General features: G+C 43.9%; 1 protein-coding gene across 1 annotated transcript in view; it reads left to right on the forward strand.

Annotated features, from left to right (window-relative positions):
• Positions 1–1,035: 1,035 nt before the first annotated feature.
• LOC104072587 (zinc finger protein 592-like) overlaps positions 1,036–15,669 on the forward strand; it is a 19,749-nt gene continuing 5,115 nt past the window's right edge. Inside the window, exons 1-6 of the mRNA XM_009572099.1 lie at positions 1,036–1,179; positions 4,480–4,658; positions 9,069–9,245; positions 10,050–10,209; positions 13,096–13,374; positions 14,840–14,952. Of these exons, the coding sequence (XP_009570394.1) occupies positions 1,036–1,179; positions 4,480–4,658; positions 9,069–9,245; positions 10,050–10,209; positions 13,096–13,374; positions 14,840–14,952 (1,052 nt within the window). The remainder of the gene's footprint in view (positions 1,180–4,479; positions 4,659–9,068; positions 9,246–10,049; positions 10,210–13,095; positions 13,375–14,839; positions 14,953–15,669) is intronic.

Raw genomic sequence — 15,669 nt, forward strand, 5'->3', positions numbered from 1 at the left:
CAGCCCCGTGTTTTTAGCTGAAGCTGAAGCTACATGATGATCATATCAAGGAGGACCCTTGTAGTCTGGGGGCATCTCTTAAATAGACGTGAACTTCATCAACATCACTTAACTCTCTATAACAGCAAAGAGACTCTAAAACCGATGTAAAGTTTCTTTGCTTGTGCTGAAGCCAGTTCCCTTTTTGCTTGTGCATTGGGAGTAAGTGAAAGCAAAGAGTTTTGTGCCCCAAGTCATCTTTCAGTGGTGCGTCGATGGGGATCGTGCCCTCGTGGCTCACAGGCTTTATCTGGGTGAGAAGATTGGCCGCAGGAATTTTGCGGCGATGCCTGTGTGAGAAGATGGGAGCTTGCTCTGACTCTGGTCCGGGGTGCTTTGCACTGCCGGCGGTTAGAGGAAAACATGCTCATGAATGGATCAAATTTGGTGCCGAGTTGTATAGTCAGTCCTTTCAATGAAACAGAAAGGTGCTGCCTCTACGCAGGCACTTTCCAGACCAAAACTGTTTGTTAACTGTAAATTTCCTGATTTGCAAACACCTCTGTGGCCACAGGGTTAGGTTTAATAGACAAACTTTTTTGGAGTGGTATGTTTTTTCAACCTTCACGCTACTTCAGTGAGTATTTTAATTTTTTTCCCCTTCTGAAGAAGCTAATGGGAATAAAATCAAGTGTTCTGAAACGGCTGAGCTTCTGAGCATTTTTGTGTGTGTGTGTGAATGTGACTTCTGGAAGAAAAGCCCAAATGAAATGTGGCAGGCAAACCGGAATTAAAGAAAATTGTAATAAATAACTCTTGATTAAAGTGTAGGTTATGGGAGTATATGAAAAACACAGACATTACACAACTCAAAATCATATCCTGGTAACATGCTTTAGAAATAAATGACTAATGAATGTCTCAAATTGCTGCCAGACTTCTTTGAAAAGTCATGGAAAACTAGGAGAGAGATAAAAATGTGACATCTGGAACCAAGTTACAATTTCTCATACAAAGCAGAAGAGTTGCAAAAGAAAAAGCCACTCCGTCTCCAAGATGAAGCCTTCGGTGGGGGAGCCCACATGCGGCTGCCCACTTGCTCCTGATGAGCGCAGCAGCTCCTGGCGTAAAATGGATGAGTGGACCCACTTCAACGCCCCTGGGCGGGATTTCTGGCCTGCTGTTAAGAAAAGGATAAGCGTGAGCATAAAGATGCTGGTTATAATTTTTTCCATCCACTGAACCTTTTTCAGCTCTACTGTATTCCTTGGTTGATTTAATAGATAAATATAACCTGCCACGTTATCACCCAGTCACTCAGTCCTGTACGGTCTTTTTGCAGTTCTTCGTGGTCAGCTGTTATCTGTAACATGCTGAGTTACTGGGTTATGATCATCAATCTTTGCCATTTCACTGCTCGTTTCCCTTTCCCAATAACTTTGAGAGTATTTTGAAGAGCCCAAATCCCAGCAGAACTTCCCAGGGACCTTCCTCCATCAAAGAACTGACTGTTTATTCCTTTCTTCTACTTACTTTCCTTTCTTATGCCACGGCAGCTTAGTTTCCTTAAAATCCTTTAGTGAAGCGTGTTGCAAAACCATTTTGGAAATCCAGGTAGCCTGGCCCGTTTGCAGGTCAGATCTTCCTTATCCACATGGTTGTTGACTCCTCTGAAGAGCTTGGATGGGTTCGTGAAGCAGAAAGGGAGAAGCTGCGTTGACTTTTCCCAAGTACAGAAGTAATGCTGGTTAAAGATGACAGTTTTCCTTATTCTTACTGATTTATCCTTGTGACTCATCGCTCTTCATTTTGTCTGTTTACTCCCTAACTTCTTGTCTCTTCCACGAGACGATCTGAACTCGGAGGCTTGGGCTGTTTTTTCTGTGCCCCCCCTGCAGAGCGTGGTGTCAGCATGGGAATCCTTCCAGCTTCTTCCCCGGCATCTGCAAACGCAATAAATTCATTTAGCCTTATCCTCGACTAGTCTTGCTTTTTATTCCCATATCGTGTGTATGCACTCTCTGGCAGGCTTCCTGGTCTTGCGGAGCCAGAAGAAGATAATCGCTAGTGTTGATGCCTCTTGCTAGCTGTCCCCCAAACTTTTCTGCCCTACATTAGCATATTTTTGGTCCCCGCTGAGCCTTTCATGTAACAAGGGAGGTGACGGGAGCTCGCTGCTCCTCTGCCGTAGCCTGCACATCCCCAGGCAGCAGTGCCCAGGCATGGAGCCCATTAAATTTCGGGCAATTTTGGCATATTTAGATCCAGCATGAGCACATACAGCAGTGAAAATTCAGGTTTTTAACATGTGCTGATTGCCTTTGGGGCAATGGGTATGGCATGCTGGGGAGGAAGAGGTGAGCCCAAAACCGTCTCTTTGCAGACTTAAAATCCAAACTAAATTGGCTTTGACAAGGCAGGATATGGAGAGAAAATGTTTCTCGCTAAGCTACAAGGGCAAAGGTGCTTTCAGCTTGTGGTTGTGCTGACTCTGCCTTAAATACTAGGTGGGATCAAAGTGAGAGGAGTCTCGTTTTAACAACGCCAAGAAGTTACATTTCCCATTGCAAATCGAAACCGGGTTAGAGAAAAATGCCATAAAATACAATATAACTGCCCTGAACATTAATTCATTAATTTCTTCTTATTTGCAGATTTGAGAGAGCTTTGGAGAATTTAAGGTCCCGCTCAGCTCCTTGCAGAGAGGTCCTGGGGGCTTTTCTGTTTCCCATTTTCCCATTCCCATTTATATTTCACGGCTCAGACCATGGCTCAGTAGCACTGTTTTTCGTCGCTGAAATTAGGGGGCTTCTCCAGCATTTGGGGAAGGGCTGAAATACTCTTGAGTTTATTTGAATTGCATTTGGGTGCGTGCATGGGTGTCCTACAATACGGTTTCTTCCACCCATTTCTCTCTTTCCTGGGGAAACCTTTTCTTCTCTAAACTTAAGTTGCTACATGTCTCACATCATGTGTCCGAGGCTTTTGATGTGTTTGGCGATTTCTGCAGTTTCCTCCTTCGAGAGCTAAGTTTTATTCCCCTCCCCCGCCATGAACCTTTTCAGGTTTGTCATAGCTTTGCGTTTTATTATAAATGATGCTTTCTATTATCTGCAGTGTTTTCGACAGTTGTCTGATGGATGTTATATAGTGGAGCGTCACAGAGATGCTGCATGAAATAGCAATGATACAGAAAATGGAGTTGGCCCTTAATTTTCTTCTTTTTTTTTTTTTTTTTTGGTCAGATTTAGGGGCTTCTGTCCTGGGTTTCTACCCTGGTTGCCAGCAGTGAAGTCTGCAGGACTTGGTTTGGTCCGTCTGTGTGGGCACGTGCTACATTAAAAGCTTTGTTTGACCATGTAGACATACCGTCTGGTACAACTTCTCACCATCTCTGATCTAATGAGCTCCATAGCTGCCTTTAACCGTAGCGGAAGAAATGATGTAGTTAAATTACCTGATTTGATAATCCATAATTAGCTGCTTGCTGTAGTTCATTCTTAAGCTAGAGTTAGGAGCAGAGGAGTAATTTTGCATGGGTTTATTAATGACAGAAGAGAGTTTGAGCTTCTAGGGGGCTCAAGGCTGGAGGGCTGGTATCTACTCCAGCTCTACTGCTGCTTAGGCACCAAGTAATATGCGTCCTCCAGAGGATGAGTAGCCGCTTCTGGGCTTTGAAGGAATACAGAAGAGTCGAGACACCTGTGGAAGGGAGTAGAGGTTTGACAGCTGTTGAAACTGGGACGATATGTCCACACAAAAAACTTTACATGTCAACTAAATGATGCTTCTTCTGCAAAGCTGTATTGCTAGTAAGTGTGCCCCTTCTAAGGGTAGGGGAAAAAAATGGATTTCATAAAGGGTGCAGAAACAGAGAGAGAAAGAGTCTTTGCATCATTTCTAATTATCAAGAAGTTTCTATAATGGTATCATAGCACACATGGTTTGTAGTCTTTGAAAGTTCAGATTTCATCTGGTCCAAAGAAATTTTGCAAGAGACACAACTGTGGTTTTGGTGGGGGAGGCTGCTGCACGTCAGGACATCACTGCGTTCAGCAGTAAGGGTTTCAAGTCGCGGTATAATGGAGTTTTCCTGCTTTTTTGGGGAGATTTTGGTGCGGGGTGGGGGCTTGTTGAGAAAAGTGCTTTCTTTCTCAAGTGCCTTAATGCGGAAATGAAGGCAGCACCAAGCAGAACATCTTCAGAGCTAAGAGGTGAAAGATTTTGTTTTCCTTTTTTGGGGGGGAAGAAAGGAAATAAACCACAGAGGACATGATTTAAGAATGGATATTGTCATCAGGAATGGCTAGTTGTGGAAGTTGTAAGGGTTGTTGTGGAAAAAGTTGATAAGAAGGCTAGCCGAAAAGCTTTGTAGAGTTAATGCTAATACTAGAGGAATATGCTGGAGCTTCCTCTAAACCTGAAAGTTTTCTAGGGTGAATTAGGCGGGGGGGAAAGCAAATAGAGAATAACTAAATAATGCAATCTTTCTTTCATCAGACGTGTCAAGTGTGCCAGATGATGCTGCCCAACCAGTGCAGTTACTGTGCTCACCAGAGGATCCACGCTCACAAGTCTCCGTACTGCTGCCCGGAGTGCGGCGCCGTCTGCCGCTCCGCTTATTTCCAAACTCACGTCAAGGAGAACTGCCTGCATTACTCCCGCAAAGTCGGATTCAGGTTTGTGTGGCTCCAGAGGGTCCGTGCCGAGATGGTGAGAGGGAATGGGAAACTTGGATTTAGATCTTTGGAAATGTGTCTTCCTTACAGCAGAAACGAAAGAGGATGTAGCCCAGGCCTGGCATGGTCTTCTGCATGACAAAACACATTTGAAATGGGGAATTACTAAATGGATTTAAGAGGAGGTTTCTGAGAGCAGAAATGATTTTGAGGCAGCTTTAAGCTGAAAGATGCTTGTGTTGACTTCAAGTTGCAGACGGGCATCTCAGGATTGATATTTACAGCAAAAAGATTGCAGATCTTAATCGTCTAAATCTCTTTAAGGTTTGAACTTATATTTATGCCAGTTATAATGGACTGAGGGATGTGTGCCTTCACAAGAAGGGCATAAATTATTTTCTTGTATGCCCCTAGAACTCTCCAAAAACTTCTCATGAACTGAGACAGATGGAGGAAGGCTCCCAAGGTTCTGGATGCGGTGGTGTGTATGTGTGCCTGTTGTCTTTTCTCCAACCAAATTGATTGCTTTAATAAAAGACATTACTTTTCCCCACAGCCTTTCCTCCTTGGCATGTTTAGATCACCTCAGCTGCAGCACAGCTCTTAAGATGCAGATGATTTGCTTGGGAGATGAGATTAGGGGACCTTTTAAGATTCCTTAAAGTTCTGGTTTTTCTCCGATTGCCATTAAATACTTTGAAATTTAAAATGGATAGGGCAGTTTCTGCTCTTGGAGCTGTCTTTTTAAGATGTCTGCAAATTCAGGAAGCCTCCACTGTGTGGTTTGTTCTGAAATCACACTTAGGTTTTCAAGGGCTTTTTCTTTCAACCATGAAGACAAGAGACACATAAAAAAACGATTCTGAATTTAATTATATACAGATAAGGTTTTTTTATGTGGGATCTGATTTGAGGGGGCACAGCCCACAAAAAAGAATTAATTCCATTGCAAATTAAATGGCTGTGATACTCGGGCTGTTTGAAAATGAGTTAATCTGAGAGAAGGAGGAGAGCTGGAAAAAAAATGTTTTCCCTGAGATGGAAAAATGGGAATGGAATAGATGTCAGAAAGCTAACCATGCGTTTGGTGCAGTTCTTTGGACTTCACTGGCACCTGAGAATTCCAAATGCAGGCACAGCTTCATCGTGCTGAGCTGCTTGTGCAGCATCCCCATCCCCATCGATGCCTTGATCAATAATGTGTCACAGGATTACGCTGGCCTGAGCTGCATTGTGTAGGAAGCTCAGTCTTTTAGCAGTGATCCAATGCAAGTCCTTTTCCCTCTATTTCCAACTGATGGGCTCACAGTGTGCAGCAGAGCTTGGTCCTGACTCTTAAGTGTATGACCTGGCACTTTTTAAAAACATTATTCATTCCAGATGTATTACAGTAATATCTTTATGATGCCTTAATCCTTGTCAGCAACGAGAGCTTCCATCCGTCTACAGATGTCATTAGCAAATATCTGCTTTCTGTGCCAGGGACATTAATGAAGATCTAAACCAAGACAGAGCTCAAGAATGATACTTACGGATTTTTTAGCTTTACCCAGCTTCTCTAGAAGCTAAATTTCTTTAACTTCTCCTCTAATTCACATCTGCTCAAGCTCATCTGTGAAAACTGAGTCCACCAGAGAGATGAACTTCTGGCTGTGCCATCCTTGTTATCCTGCCTGTCTCTGCTGCAGGGTTGATGTCATTGGCATTGTTGAAAACAGAAGAAATAAATTTTAGTTGCAGAACCGTATCTAGATAATCCATGGCATCTGCCCTGTGGTCACGTAGCAACTTGACTTCTTTTCTTTCACTTTTGTTACTTGCAGAGCTGAAAAGCCAAGGAGTTCTTTTAAATCCTTCCCAGGACTTTTGCTGCTTCTCACTATATCCCTGTTTTTCTTGAATTTCTGATGCATAAGTTTGGTTTTGTTTTTGTGACCAGTCCTTATTCCGTCTCCTTTTCTGCTAATCCCCCAATGCATTCAATTAAGTTTGGAGTACGATTGTTTTATTTGGGTTTTAGTCATGGCTACTGATTACACTGAAAATGAGAACAGTCTTCTGCAGTTAAAAATTAAAATCAACAAGCCTGTCCTAAATGCTCCTTTCCATTTGGCTCCAAGTGTCACCTCCCCACCTTTTCCAAGCACCTTCCAGCTGTCCCCACTGATTTGGGACTCGTTTTTCTGCTCGGGGCCATATAGAGAGTTGAGGGGCTGGAAGGTGATGGCATAGGAAATGTTCAGAGGGTTAAGACAACATCTTGTAGCTTTATCTTTTCTCGCAGGATGCTTTCCAAGATTTTTATGCCACCCCTCCTTGCCCTGAGGCTATCCGAGAGTCTTCTCTTGCAAATTATTGCCCCGTGCTGGGGAGATGATAGCAGAATTTGCAATTTGCAGAAATTACATGGCAAGCCTCTGACATCCTCCATCCACTTTGTTCTGCTAATTGGTTTACTTTATCAAACTTCATCCGTCTGGCACTGGGATTCTTGATTACAAAGTGGCTGTTGTTTAAACTTCCATTTACTGTAAATTAAATTAACTTGTGATCATTTGACTCTGAGTTAGTACTTATTTCGTCCCTAATTCTAAATGAAGTACTTACTGAAACTGAGCATTAATGCAGAGCCATCTCTTATTAGTTCGGGGGGTGTTTGTGGAAGAAGCCTGTCAGATATTCCTGGATATACCAACCAGACCTTACAGTCAGGATTAGCATTTGTTCTTCCGTTTATACTTGGGGAATTTATTCTTCCATAATTAACACAGTTCCTGGTGTTGCTATGCTAGAAAGTCTCTCTCCTCATCTCACGTGAATGAGGATCAGGCTTGAAGGCAGAGATACCCAAGCAGAATGTTTTCATCCTTCCCCAAAGAAGACACCAGCTGTTGTCACTGCTTCCCTCTCTAAATTTAAGAAAACGGCGTTTCTGCCTGTATTTTGGGGGGAGAGGGCTTGGCTCCTTCAGGCTGGCTTCTGCCTAATGATCTTTTGAAGTGTAACTTCAAAGCATGGGCTTGTTTCCTAAACGCTGTCGGGAGGCTCGTTCAGAGGGAAGGATAATCTAGCGGCTTGTTTGGTTTTGATACGGGCTTGGAGCTCTTCCAGTTGCTCGATAGCTGGGGTCCATCTGCGACGGCAGCGTCCGTGCTGTGGCGCTGCTGAACGCACAAACCCTAACAGCGCCGCGGGCAAACGGCAGACCTCAGAACGAAGGAGAAAAATATTTATAAGGAGGCTTAACTTCAGCCTCACCAGAGGAAGTTATCCCTTATGTGTCTCTTGCATCCTACTAGCACAAGCGGATTGCCCGGCCGAGCTCCTCCACTGTAACAGTCTGTATGTGCAGTGCTCGCTTAAGCGGAGATCTGCCATTAGTCATTTTGATTGAGTCTTCTTAGGAGAGGCTGTTCTGGTCCCGAATCAGTGTAGGTGCTCCTATGGGAATGGTAAACCCTGCAGCTGGTGTGGCCGAGGCAGGCAAGGGCAGGTGTCTGCATCCTCGTGTGCCCTTGGCACATGGTGTGTGGCTTCTCTCGGAGCACAGCAGGCGGGTGGGTGCTTGGGAGGAGTACTGAAGCTAAGTACAATACGGCTGCCGGTTGTTGCCATCCTGGGGGAGTATTAGGCAGGGCCTGTCGCAGGAGTGCGCTGGGAGGAGAGGCAGGCTGTGACCGGCGGGATGACCCTGGCTCTCCTCCTGGCCCCGGGTCTGTGTTTTCAGCTGTCAAGAAGCATCCTTTGGCTCCATGTGCAACCTCTGCTTCTCCCTCTCCCTCCTCCCGGAGCATCCCCCCAGCTCCCAGACAAGCACTTTCCAGGCAACACCTGTGTCTTAATGATTTTAATGAGCTTAATCAGTTCCTTGGGTGTTTCTGTTGCTGTTTTCAGTATCTTTGCTGTTGCTGTCATTATTTTCTAGTGCTTAGTGGAGTTTGAGAAGCAATTGTACAGGGTTACTGAAGATTTCCTAGCTGAATATTCTTCTTCTGTTTATTTTGTACTGGGGATTAACTGGTATTTATGCTGCTTATTGCTACCCGGAGATCTCATCAGATACTTTTACTTTAGTTCTTCACTTGTACCTGTGGCGGAATTGGCTTTCACAGATACAGGGCTGGCATTTTGCTGAAGTACTTCTTCCTTTATTCTTTCTGGGTTGTTTTGTTAGTCTCCGAAGGCTTCTTTTATAAATCTCGTTTGTGTGTCGCTAACATCTAGTTGTGAGATCTGCCCAGCTTGTGGATTCCTATGTTGTATTCCTCCTTGACTCTTCCACGTTGCTATTGAAGAGACTAAACAAGGATCTGCCGTAGCCTGGTGCTTGCCTCCATCTGCGTCGCTTTGCGTGTGTGTTGGAAGCAGCACTGTGGCTGTAACTCGGCTCTTTCTTTGTGCATCCCCCAGGTGCATCCATTGTGGAGTTGTCTTCATGACCCTCGCCATGCTGAAAGTGCACATCCATGAGAAACACTGTGAAGTCTTCCACAAGTGTTCTTTTTGCCCGATGGCCTTCAAGTCGGCCGACAGCACCACGGCTCACATGACCAGCCAGCACCCAGCAGAGCCTCACAAGACTACTCAGTAAGCATTTTGGTTTTATCTCTTCTTCTCCTTTGCTGGGTAGCTCCGGGATTCCCCCTTTCCCTCCGAATTTTTTTCTATTTTCGGTTTCTCTCCTCATATGAGAAGAAGAGCTGCCACTTTGTCTGCCGGCAGGGGTCCGTTCGTAGCCTCAGCGTGCTCTCCTTGGTACGAACGTGGTCTCCCTGGGTAGGAGGAGAGGAGTTTGGGCAGGGAAGAGCTGAACATCCATAAAAGGATCTTAATTGTCACCTCTTTTCCCAGCAGGACCCAGAGTGGCACCTCTTGGTAGATGGCTCCAGGGTAACTGCTGCATCTGGCACTCGAAAGGAAGAGGAGAGTTATGCCATGCAGCGTTGCCCCCAAAAATCACTAGAGAGAAACCTCCTGTTTTTTTCACTCTGTAGCTTTCCCCTCCAAGCCTTGAGCTACTGCTGAAAATGTGTGCTTTAAGGGAAGGACTGTGGAAAGGTGGGATTGAAAGTAATGTGTAGCTAGCTAGTATACTTTGAGTTTGCTCCCATCTGTCTGCACTTACCGACACACACACGCGTAGGTAGTTATGCATATGCATAGAAGTAAACCTATTTTTAGAAAGCTGTGGTATGTGCCTGAGGCATTTTGTTGTTCTTCCCAGTTGAGTTAATGGTTCAGTTGTCCACGTGGGTGTGTTGACAATACATTGAGAGCACAGCCCTCCTCAGAAGCCCATCCCTTTCTGAAGTTGCTGAGATAATTTTTTCCACTGGCTTACTAAGATAACTAATGAAGAGAGACTGAGTTTACTTTTTTTAATTGTTCCAGGGTGATCTACAAATGCTCTTGTGAGACTGTCTTTAACAAGAAGAAGCTGCTCCAAGAGCACTTCCAGCAGAACACCAACAAGTTGTTAGTGGGAGTGTTTAAGTGCCCACAGTGTCAGCTGGTGTATATGCAGAAACAGCAGTTAATGCAGCACGTTAAGGTAGGTAACTCCCACCACTTACTGATACGAGGTCCTATTTTTTGCGTTGACAGAGAGTTTATATCAACTGTGTGAGGAAATTGCTTGAAGAAGTGGAAGGTTCTTGAGGAATGTATTAGTGGAAAAGTAGACTACAATGATTTACAGTATTATCTGGAAACATCAGTGGAGCATTTGTGTTAGTTGGTAATAATGCAGGCAGTTACTCTTATCTATATGTAATTTAACCTTATGACAAAGGCTTGTTTTCTACGGGTAGATCTTTTTGATTTTTAACTGTTCTATATTAAACCCAAGGAAGTGATTAAAGCGGGGCGGGAGCTTTATCTTTGGTTGGGAGACAGAAGAAGTATTCTCTGCCCACAGTGTTACTCAATTTATATAATGAAAGCTGAATCTCCCTCTCTTGGGTGCTCACCTAGAAAGCTTTGGCCCCCTTGCAGCTGCCTTGGAGAGAGGCTGCACGGAACTTAATGCCCCGCTTGCCTGGCTGCGCCACTTGCCTGCAGAACCACACCAGATTGCAAGAGGGGAGTGACAGAGGCAGAAGTGATTGCCCTGGAAGTACCAGCCTTCGGGAGGTGGGACCCCCACCTTGTGTGCGTCCACGCTGGCACCACTCGGGCTGCTCCAGAAGATGGTCTGAAATGAATAGTTGTGTGGAACCCCAAAACTTGGTGGAAATGGTGGTCCGGAGAGTGCTTTGCTATTTACCCTCAGTAACGGCTCATATTGCAATAAGCACTGCAATAATCTCACTATCATTCATCGCTCTTTTATACCTATGAAAAGCCGGTTATTGTCCATTTGGTGGTGGTTTCTAGCGGGATGCGTGTGAGGACTTGCAGATCTGATTATCTCATGAATGTGTGAGTGCTGCATTTTTCTGTTGTCTTAGTCCGTATGTTTCTATGTACAGTGTCTAACAACATTGCCGTGGAAATCCTCTCAGAAGATTTCATGATGGCATTCTGAAGAAAGGGCTTGCAAAGTCTTATTTCCCTTTGATTAGGAAAAAAGTGACATCATTTTTTTTAATAAGTGACTTTATTTTGTTTATACTTACACTTAAAAAGCAAGAAGATTTGTTAGCTCACTCCTAAAAGAAAAAACCATCAAAACTGCTTCTTTGCTCTCTCCCCCATGCCTTTAACTTGCAAATCTGGAAATGCTTTGCATGCAGTAATGAATTAAAATTTGAATCCCTCCTGTGAAGTTGATGATTGTTAATCTTCCTGTATTATAGCTAGGAAAATAGAGTCGAGATTAAGGCGTGGACCTTCAAAGAGGCATTCAACTCTAATGCTAAAAGACAGGCTTGAGTTGAGGTACACAACTTGTTGCGGCTCATTTGCAAATCCCACCTCCAGGGACCTGCCTGCAGCAGTTTGTGCACCAGCATCCTGACATCTCCACTACGAAACATTTGTCTTTTAACCATGGCCATCAATAGGTCTTCGAGATGGTAACTGAAGAAGGCTTTTTGGCTGTGGCGGGTAGCTGTGGCACTAACCCGTCTCCTCTCCTATCAGATCCCGCTCCTTTATGCAATATAGAGTTTATAGGAGGTGCTGTCTAATTTGCTCCTCCATGCATAATAAAGAAACCGGGTGCCTTCTCATCTTTCCTGGCTTTCCGTTGTTAAAGCGTAAGAGTAGGAGTTAGAACGTCTGGTTCCTGTTATTGATTCTGCAGAGAAGTCAGTTCATTTGTCTGTGCTCCTTTTTTTTACCCTCCAGTGGTGTAATAACAGGAGGAATGGAGTAATGGATGCTAATGTACTCTTTCCTCATAAAACACTCTTGAGATTTCCAGATGGGGAGAAAGGTGAAGTGTTTGTGTTACCCTAAATAGCTGGCAATGCTGTGGAGCACAGCTGTCATTGCCCTGCCATTGCATGAAAGAGCCTCTGCGGACATCAGCTGGATCAGGTGCTAAGCACACAGGCGTCTCAGATGAGACCTTGTGTTTTGAAGTTTGTTTGGTGTCTAACCCACAGAAAGACTTCCAAAGGCCTGGGGCCTTCGTGTGTTGAAACTTTACCCGTTATTAATTACTGTGCACAATTAAACCTCTAAATTATCCTTTTGTGTGGATGAACTGTTGTTGTTCCTAGGGGAGTTTCTTGAGGTTTCTTTGGTATGTTGCTATTTTATTTGCTTTTGCTTTCCCACAGCTCTTCGTTTCTGGATTATTTTCCTTATGTTCAATTTTCTTTGTTAAAATAACTTTTGGGGGACTTTGGATTTTGGCCTGTTGAACAACCAAAGAGCCTGGAGACGAATTCCTTAAAAGGCTGGTTTCTGGCTTTATGCTTGCTTTTATTTGTCAAGAGCAAAGTTTTGAACCATGAAAATGTAAATAGCAATAGGCATTGTGGAATTGAGGAAAGTAGGGTTGCAGAAAATGAGAGGTTGTCTCTTCCCGTCCCTTGAGCAAAGATGAAGCAGCTTTGGAGCCCCCGAGATAACAGCAAACATTTCATTCAGAGCTTACCAAAGCAATGTGTTTTTAGAGCTTAGGCTCTTGAAATAATGACAATTAACATTTCTCTTCCATTACATCTTCCCTGTTTAACCAGAGTTCTCAGAGCTCATCCAAAATGTTAAACAGGCAGCACCAAGGAGCTGCTGTTGTCACGCAGGAAACATAAATAGAAGCTTCATGTTTCTTGGGAAAATTTCTTCTTTCTCGGGGAAAGCACTAGAGCTGGTTTCAAGGGTAAATGGGAAGATATGCAGGAGCAAGACATCAACATACTGTTTTGGGGGGGCGGGAGCTTAAATTGTTTATTTAAATAATAAATGTTATTTATTTATAAATAAAGGTGTATAATATGAATTACATATAAATGTTATGTGTGGTTCCATTATTATTGTTATCCAGGGTGTTCATGGAGTCCCCCAAAATCCTGAGGAGCTCTCAAACTTTCGACAGAAGTCTGAGAAGGCATCAAGGAACCAGATTCATACCCCACCAAAGGAGCTGTTGGTAGCCAACGGGACTTCCCATTCCCCTCTGCCAAGGAAGGACATGAGGGTGGAAGGACACAATCCTGAATCCAAGTCCAGACTGAGAAGAACTGGTTGGACTTGCAAGGAATGTTCACAGTGGATCCCTGATCGGGAAACCTATGTGTCCCACATGAAGAGAAGTCATGGAAGGGTAAGGACTCAGACGAAACACTTCAACTAGGTAACAAGATATTTTTAGCAAGAGAGTCTGATAATCGTTATTATTTGGGGCAAAAAGAAACCAAGAATCTGTTTGCCAGCTCACTGAGGAGTAAGCTCAGGGCCAGAATAAAAAAAAATTGCGTAGCCTGTTGTAAGCACACTTTCTGTCCTTGATCATATACTCTACAACCTGCGTACCTCATCCTCTTTGCTGTTCCTTCTTCCACTGCATCTAATGTCAGGCTTCCTCTTCGGCTCATCTGGGTAAGTGGATGGAAAGTCGTGTCTTCTCCAGTTGCTGCTTCAACAGTCTGATCTAAACTATCTACACTCAAAGTTACAGAAGGACATACAGTTCCTTTAAATGATGTTGTATTGTTTGGTAGATATCACTACATCTAACTGGGGAAGAGTAACAGACTCATGCAGTGCGCAGAGCTATCATTATAAGAACTGTAAATCTCAATTTTGTTGGTTTCATCCAGCTCAAGCCTTGTGTTGCCTTGACCTACTTCTGTCAAGCTAATCCTTGCTCGCTGGCAGAACATAGGCCAATATGTGTGCAGCCAGATTCCTTAGTACTTTGGTATCAGGACTTCTTGTTTGATATACTGAGTCACCCTTCTCGAGTCCCATGAGCAGAGGCTGTGGAAGTCTGGATCATCATCTTTGATTCCTTCTAGCTTGAGTTGGGGAGTGCTGGATTGTCCCATTTGATAATCTGGATCATCGTCTTTGATTCCTTCTAGCTTGACTTGGGGAGTGCTGGATTGTCCCATTTGATAAGTATCAAGAGAAGAAGATGGGGGCAGGGTGAGAATGCTGGATTTTCCCATTTGAATCCTGTAGACATAGGAAATTTGCCAAATATTTAAGTTCAATACATACATGTATTCATTAAACAAGTCTAAGAAGATTTTAAATGGAATGCATGCAGGTTATACGAAGAACTGTAGGAAGAGGAGGCTAGTTACAGGGCAGAGTTGTGTAGGGGGATGTGGATATCATACATGGATGACAAGCGGGACTATGTGATGCTCTTTAATATCTTACCCTTTTATTGTGCTGAATTATGAGGAGAGAGAAAGGTAAGTGGACTCGTACTTCACACTGGGGTCCTGCCTTCTTCTGGGGCAGAAGGGACCTTCCACTGAATTAGTTCTGCAGAGGGTCCTGTAGTGAAATGAGCCCACAGGAGAAGCAGCTAATGCAATTCCTATTAAAAAAAAATAATCAAGCATGTGCTTTAACTAGTCCTGGTTTTTATAAGACCAGTGCTGGTATTAGCCAACTGGTGGGCTGTGGGACCCCAAAATCTCAGTGATCTTTATCAGTGGAAGAGGGATTTTTTGCAGCTGAGAGGTAAGGTCCAGATGAAGAGCATGGGAATGTTAGAATCCAGTCAGTGCCTTCCATCTCCCTGTTATTAAAAGATATTTCTGTTCTTCTGCTAGTCCATGAAGAGATACCCCTGTCGACAGTGTGAACGCTCATTTAATGCCTCCAACAGTCTGCGTAGACACATCCGCAATAATCACGACACAGCAAAGAAAGTTTATACTTGCTGGTACGTACTGAACGCCACTTTTCAAATTTGTTTTCAACGACAGGCTAATCCTTCAAGTTTGGAAGCTCTTTGTAATAGATCGTGTCTGCTCTTATCTACTCCAGTCTATAAGTTACTGAGGGAGAGTAAGAAGAAGAATGTGTTAAACATGAGAGACTTGGTGGCTAAAATAAGTCCTTGCTTTTGACTGCACAATGCCCTTTGGAAACTTAGGGTAAGGTTTGATTTCAGATCTGCAGGTGCAAAATGAGAATTATGTTGCGCACCCTTGTGGAACAGGCAATAAAATATTGGGCCAACCTTTTGCTGCTTCATATTTGGTGTAGTCATGCATCACTCTTGTGCCTTCCCCATGAAAAAATGGTACAAAAGGTGTGTAAAATCCTAATGAACTGGGGCACTAGATCTTGCCACCACTTTACACGGGCAGAACTGAATGCACAAGCTGCTGGGCAATGGAGAATTAAGCCTGCTGGATTTACTTGGGAAGACGCACCTCAAAGTTGGAAAACGGACTTCAGACAATCTATGTAAATCAGCAGTGAATGAAAATAAGTGCTGGTGAACATATTTTAACTGTGAATACAGTCTCAGTTCAGGACAAAGCCCAGTGCTTACAAAACTGCCTCTACAACTGCTGCGTTCTCATCTACTGTTGCAGAGTAAGTTGTATGCTGAGCAATGGTGCAGACTTGCTTCCCGTCTCATTCTGAGACA

This window comes from Fulmarus glacialis, unplaced genomic scaffold (assembly GCF_000690835.1).
Source record: "Fulmarus glacialis isolate BGI_N327 unplaced genomic scaffold, ASM69083v1 scaffold17572, whole genome shotgun sequence".
In the NCBI taxonomy this organism is placed as follows: domain Eukaryota; kingdom Metazoa; phylum Chordata; class Aves; order Procellariiformes; family Procellariidae; genus Fulmarus; species Fulmarus glacialis.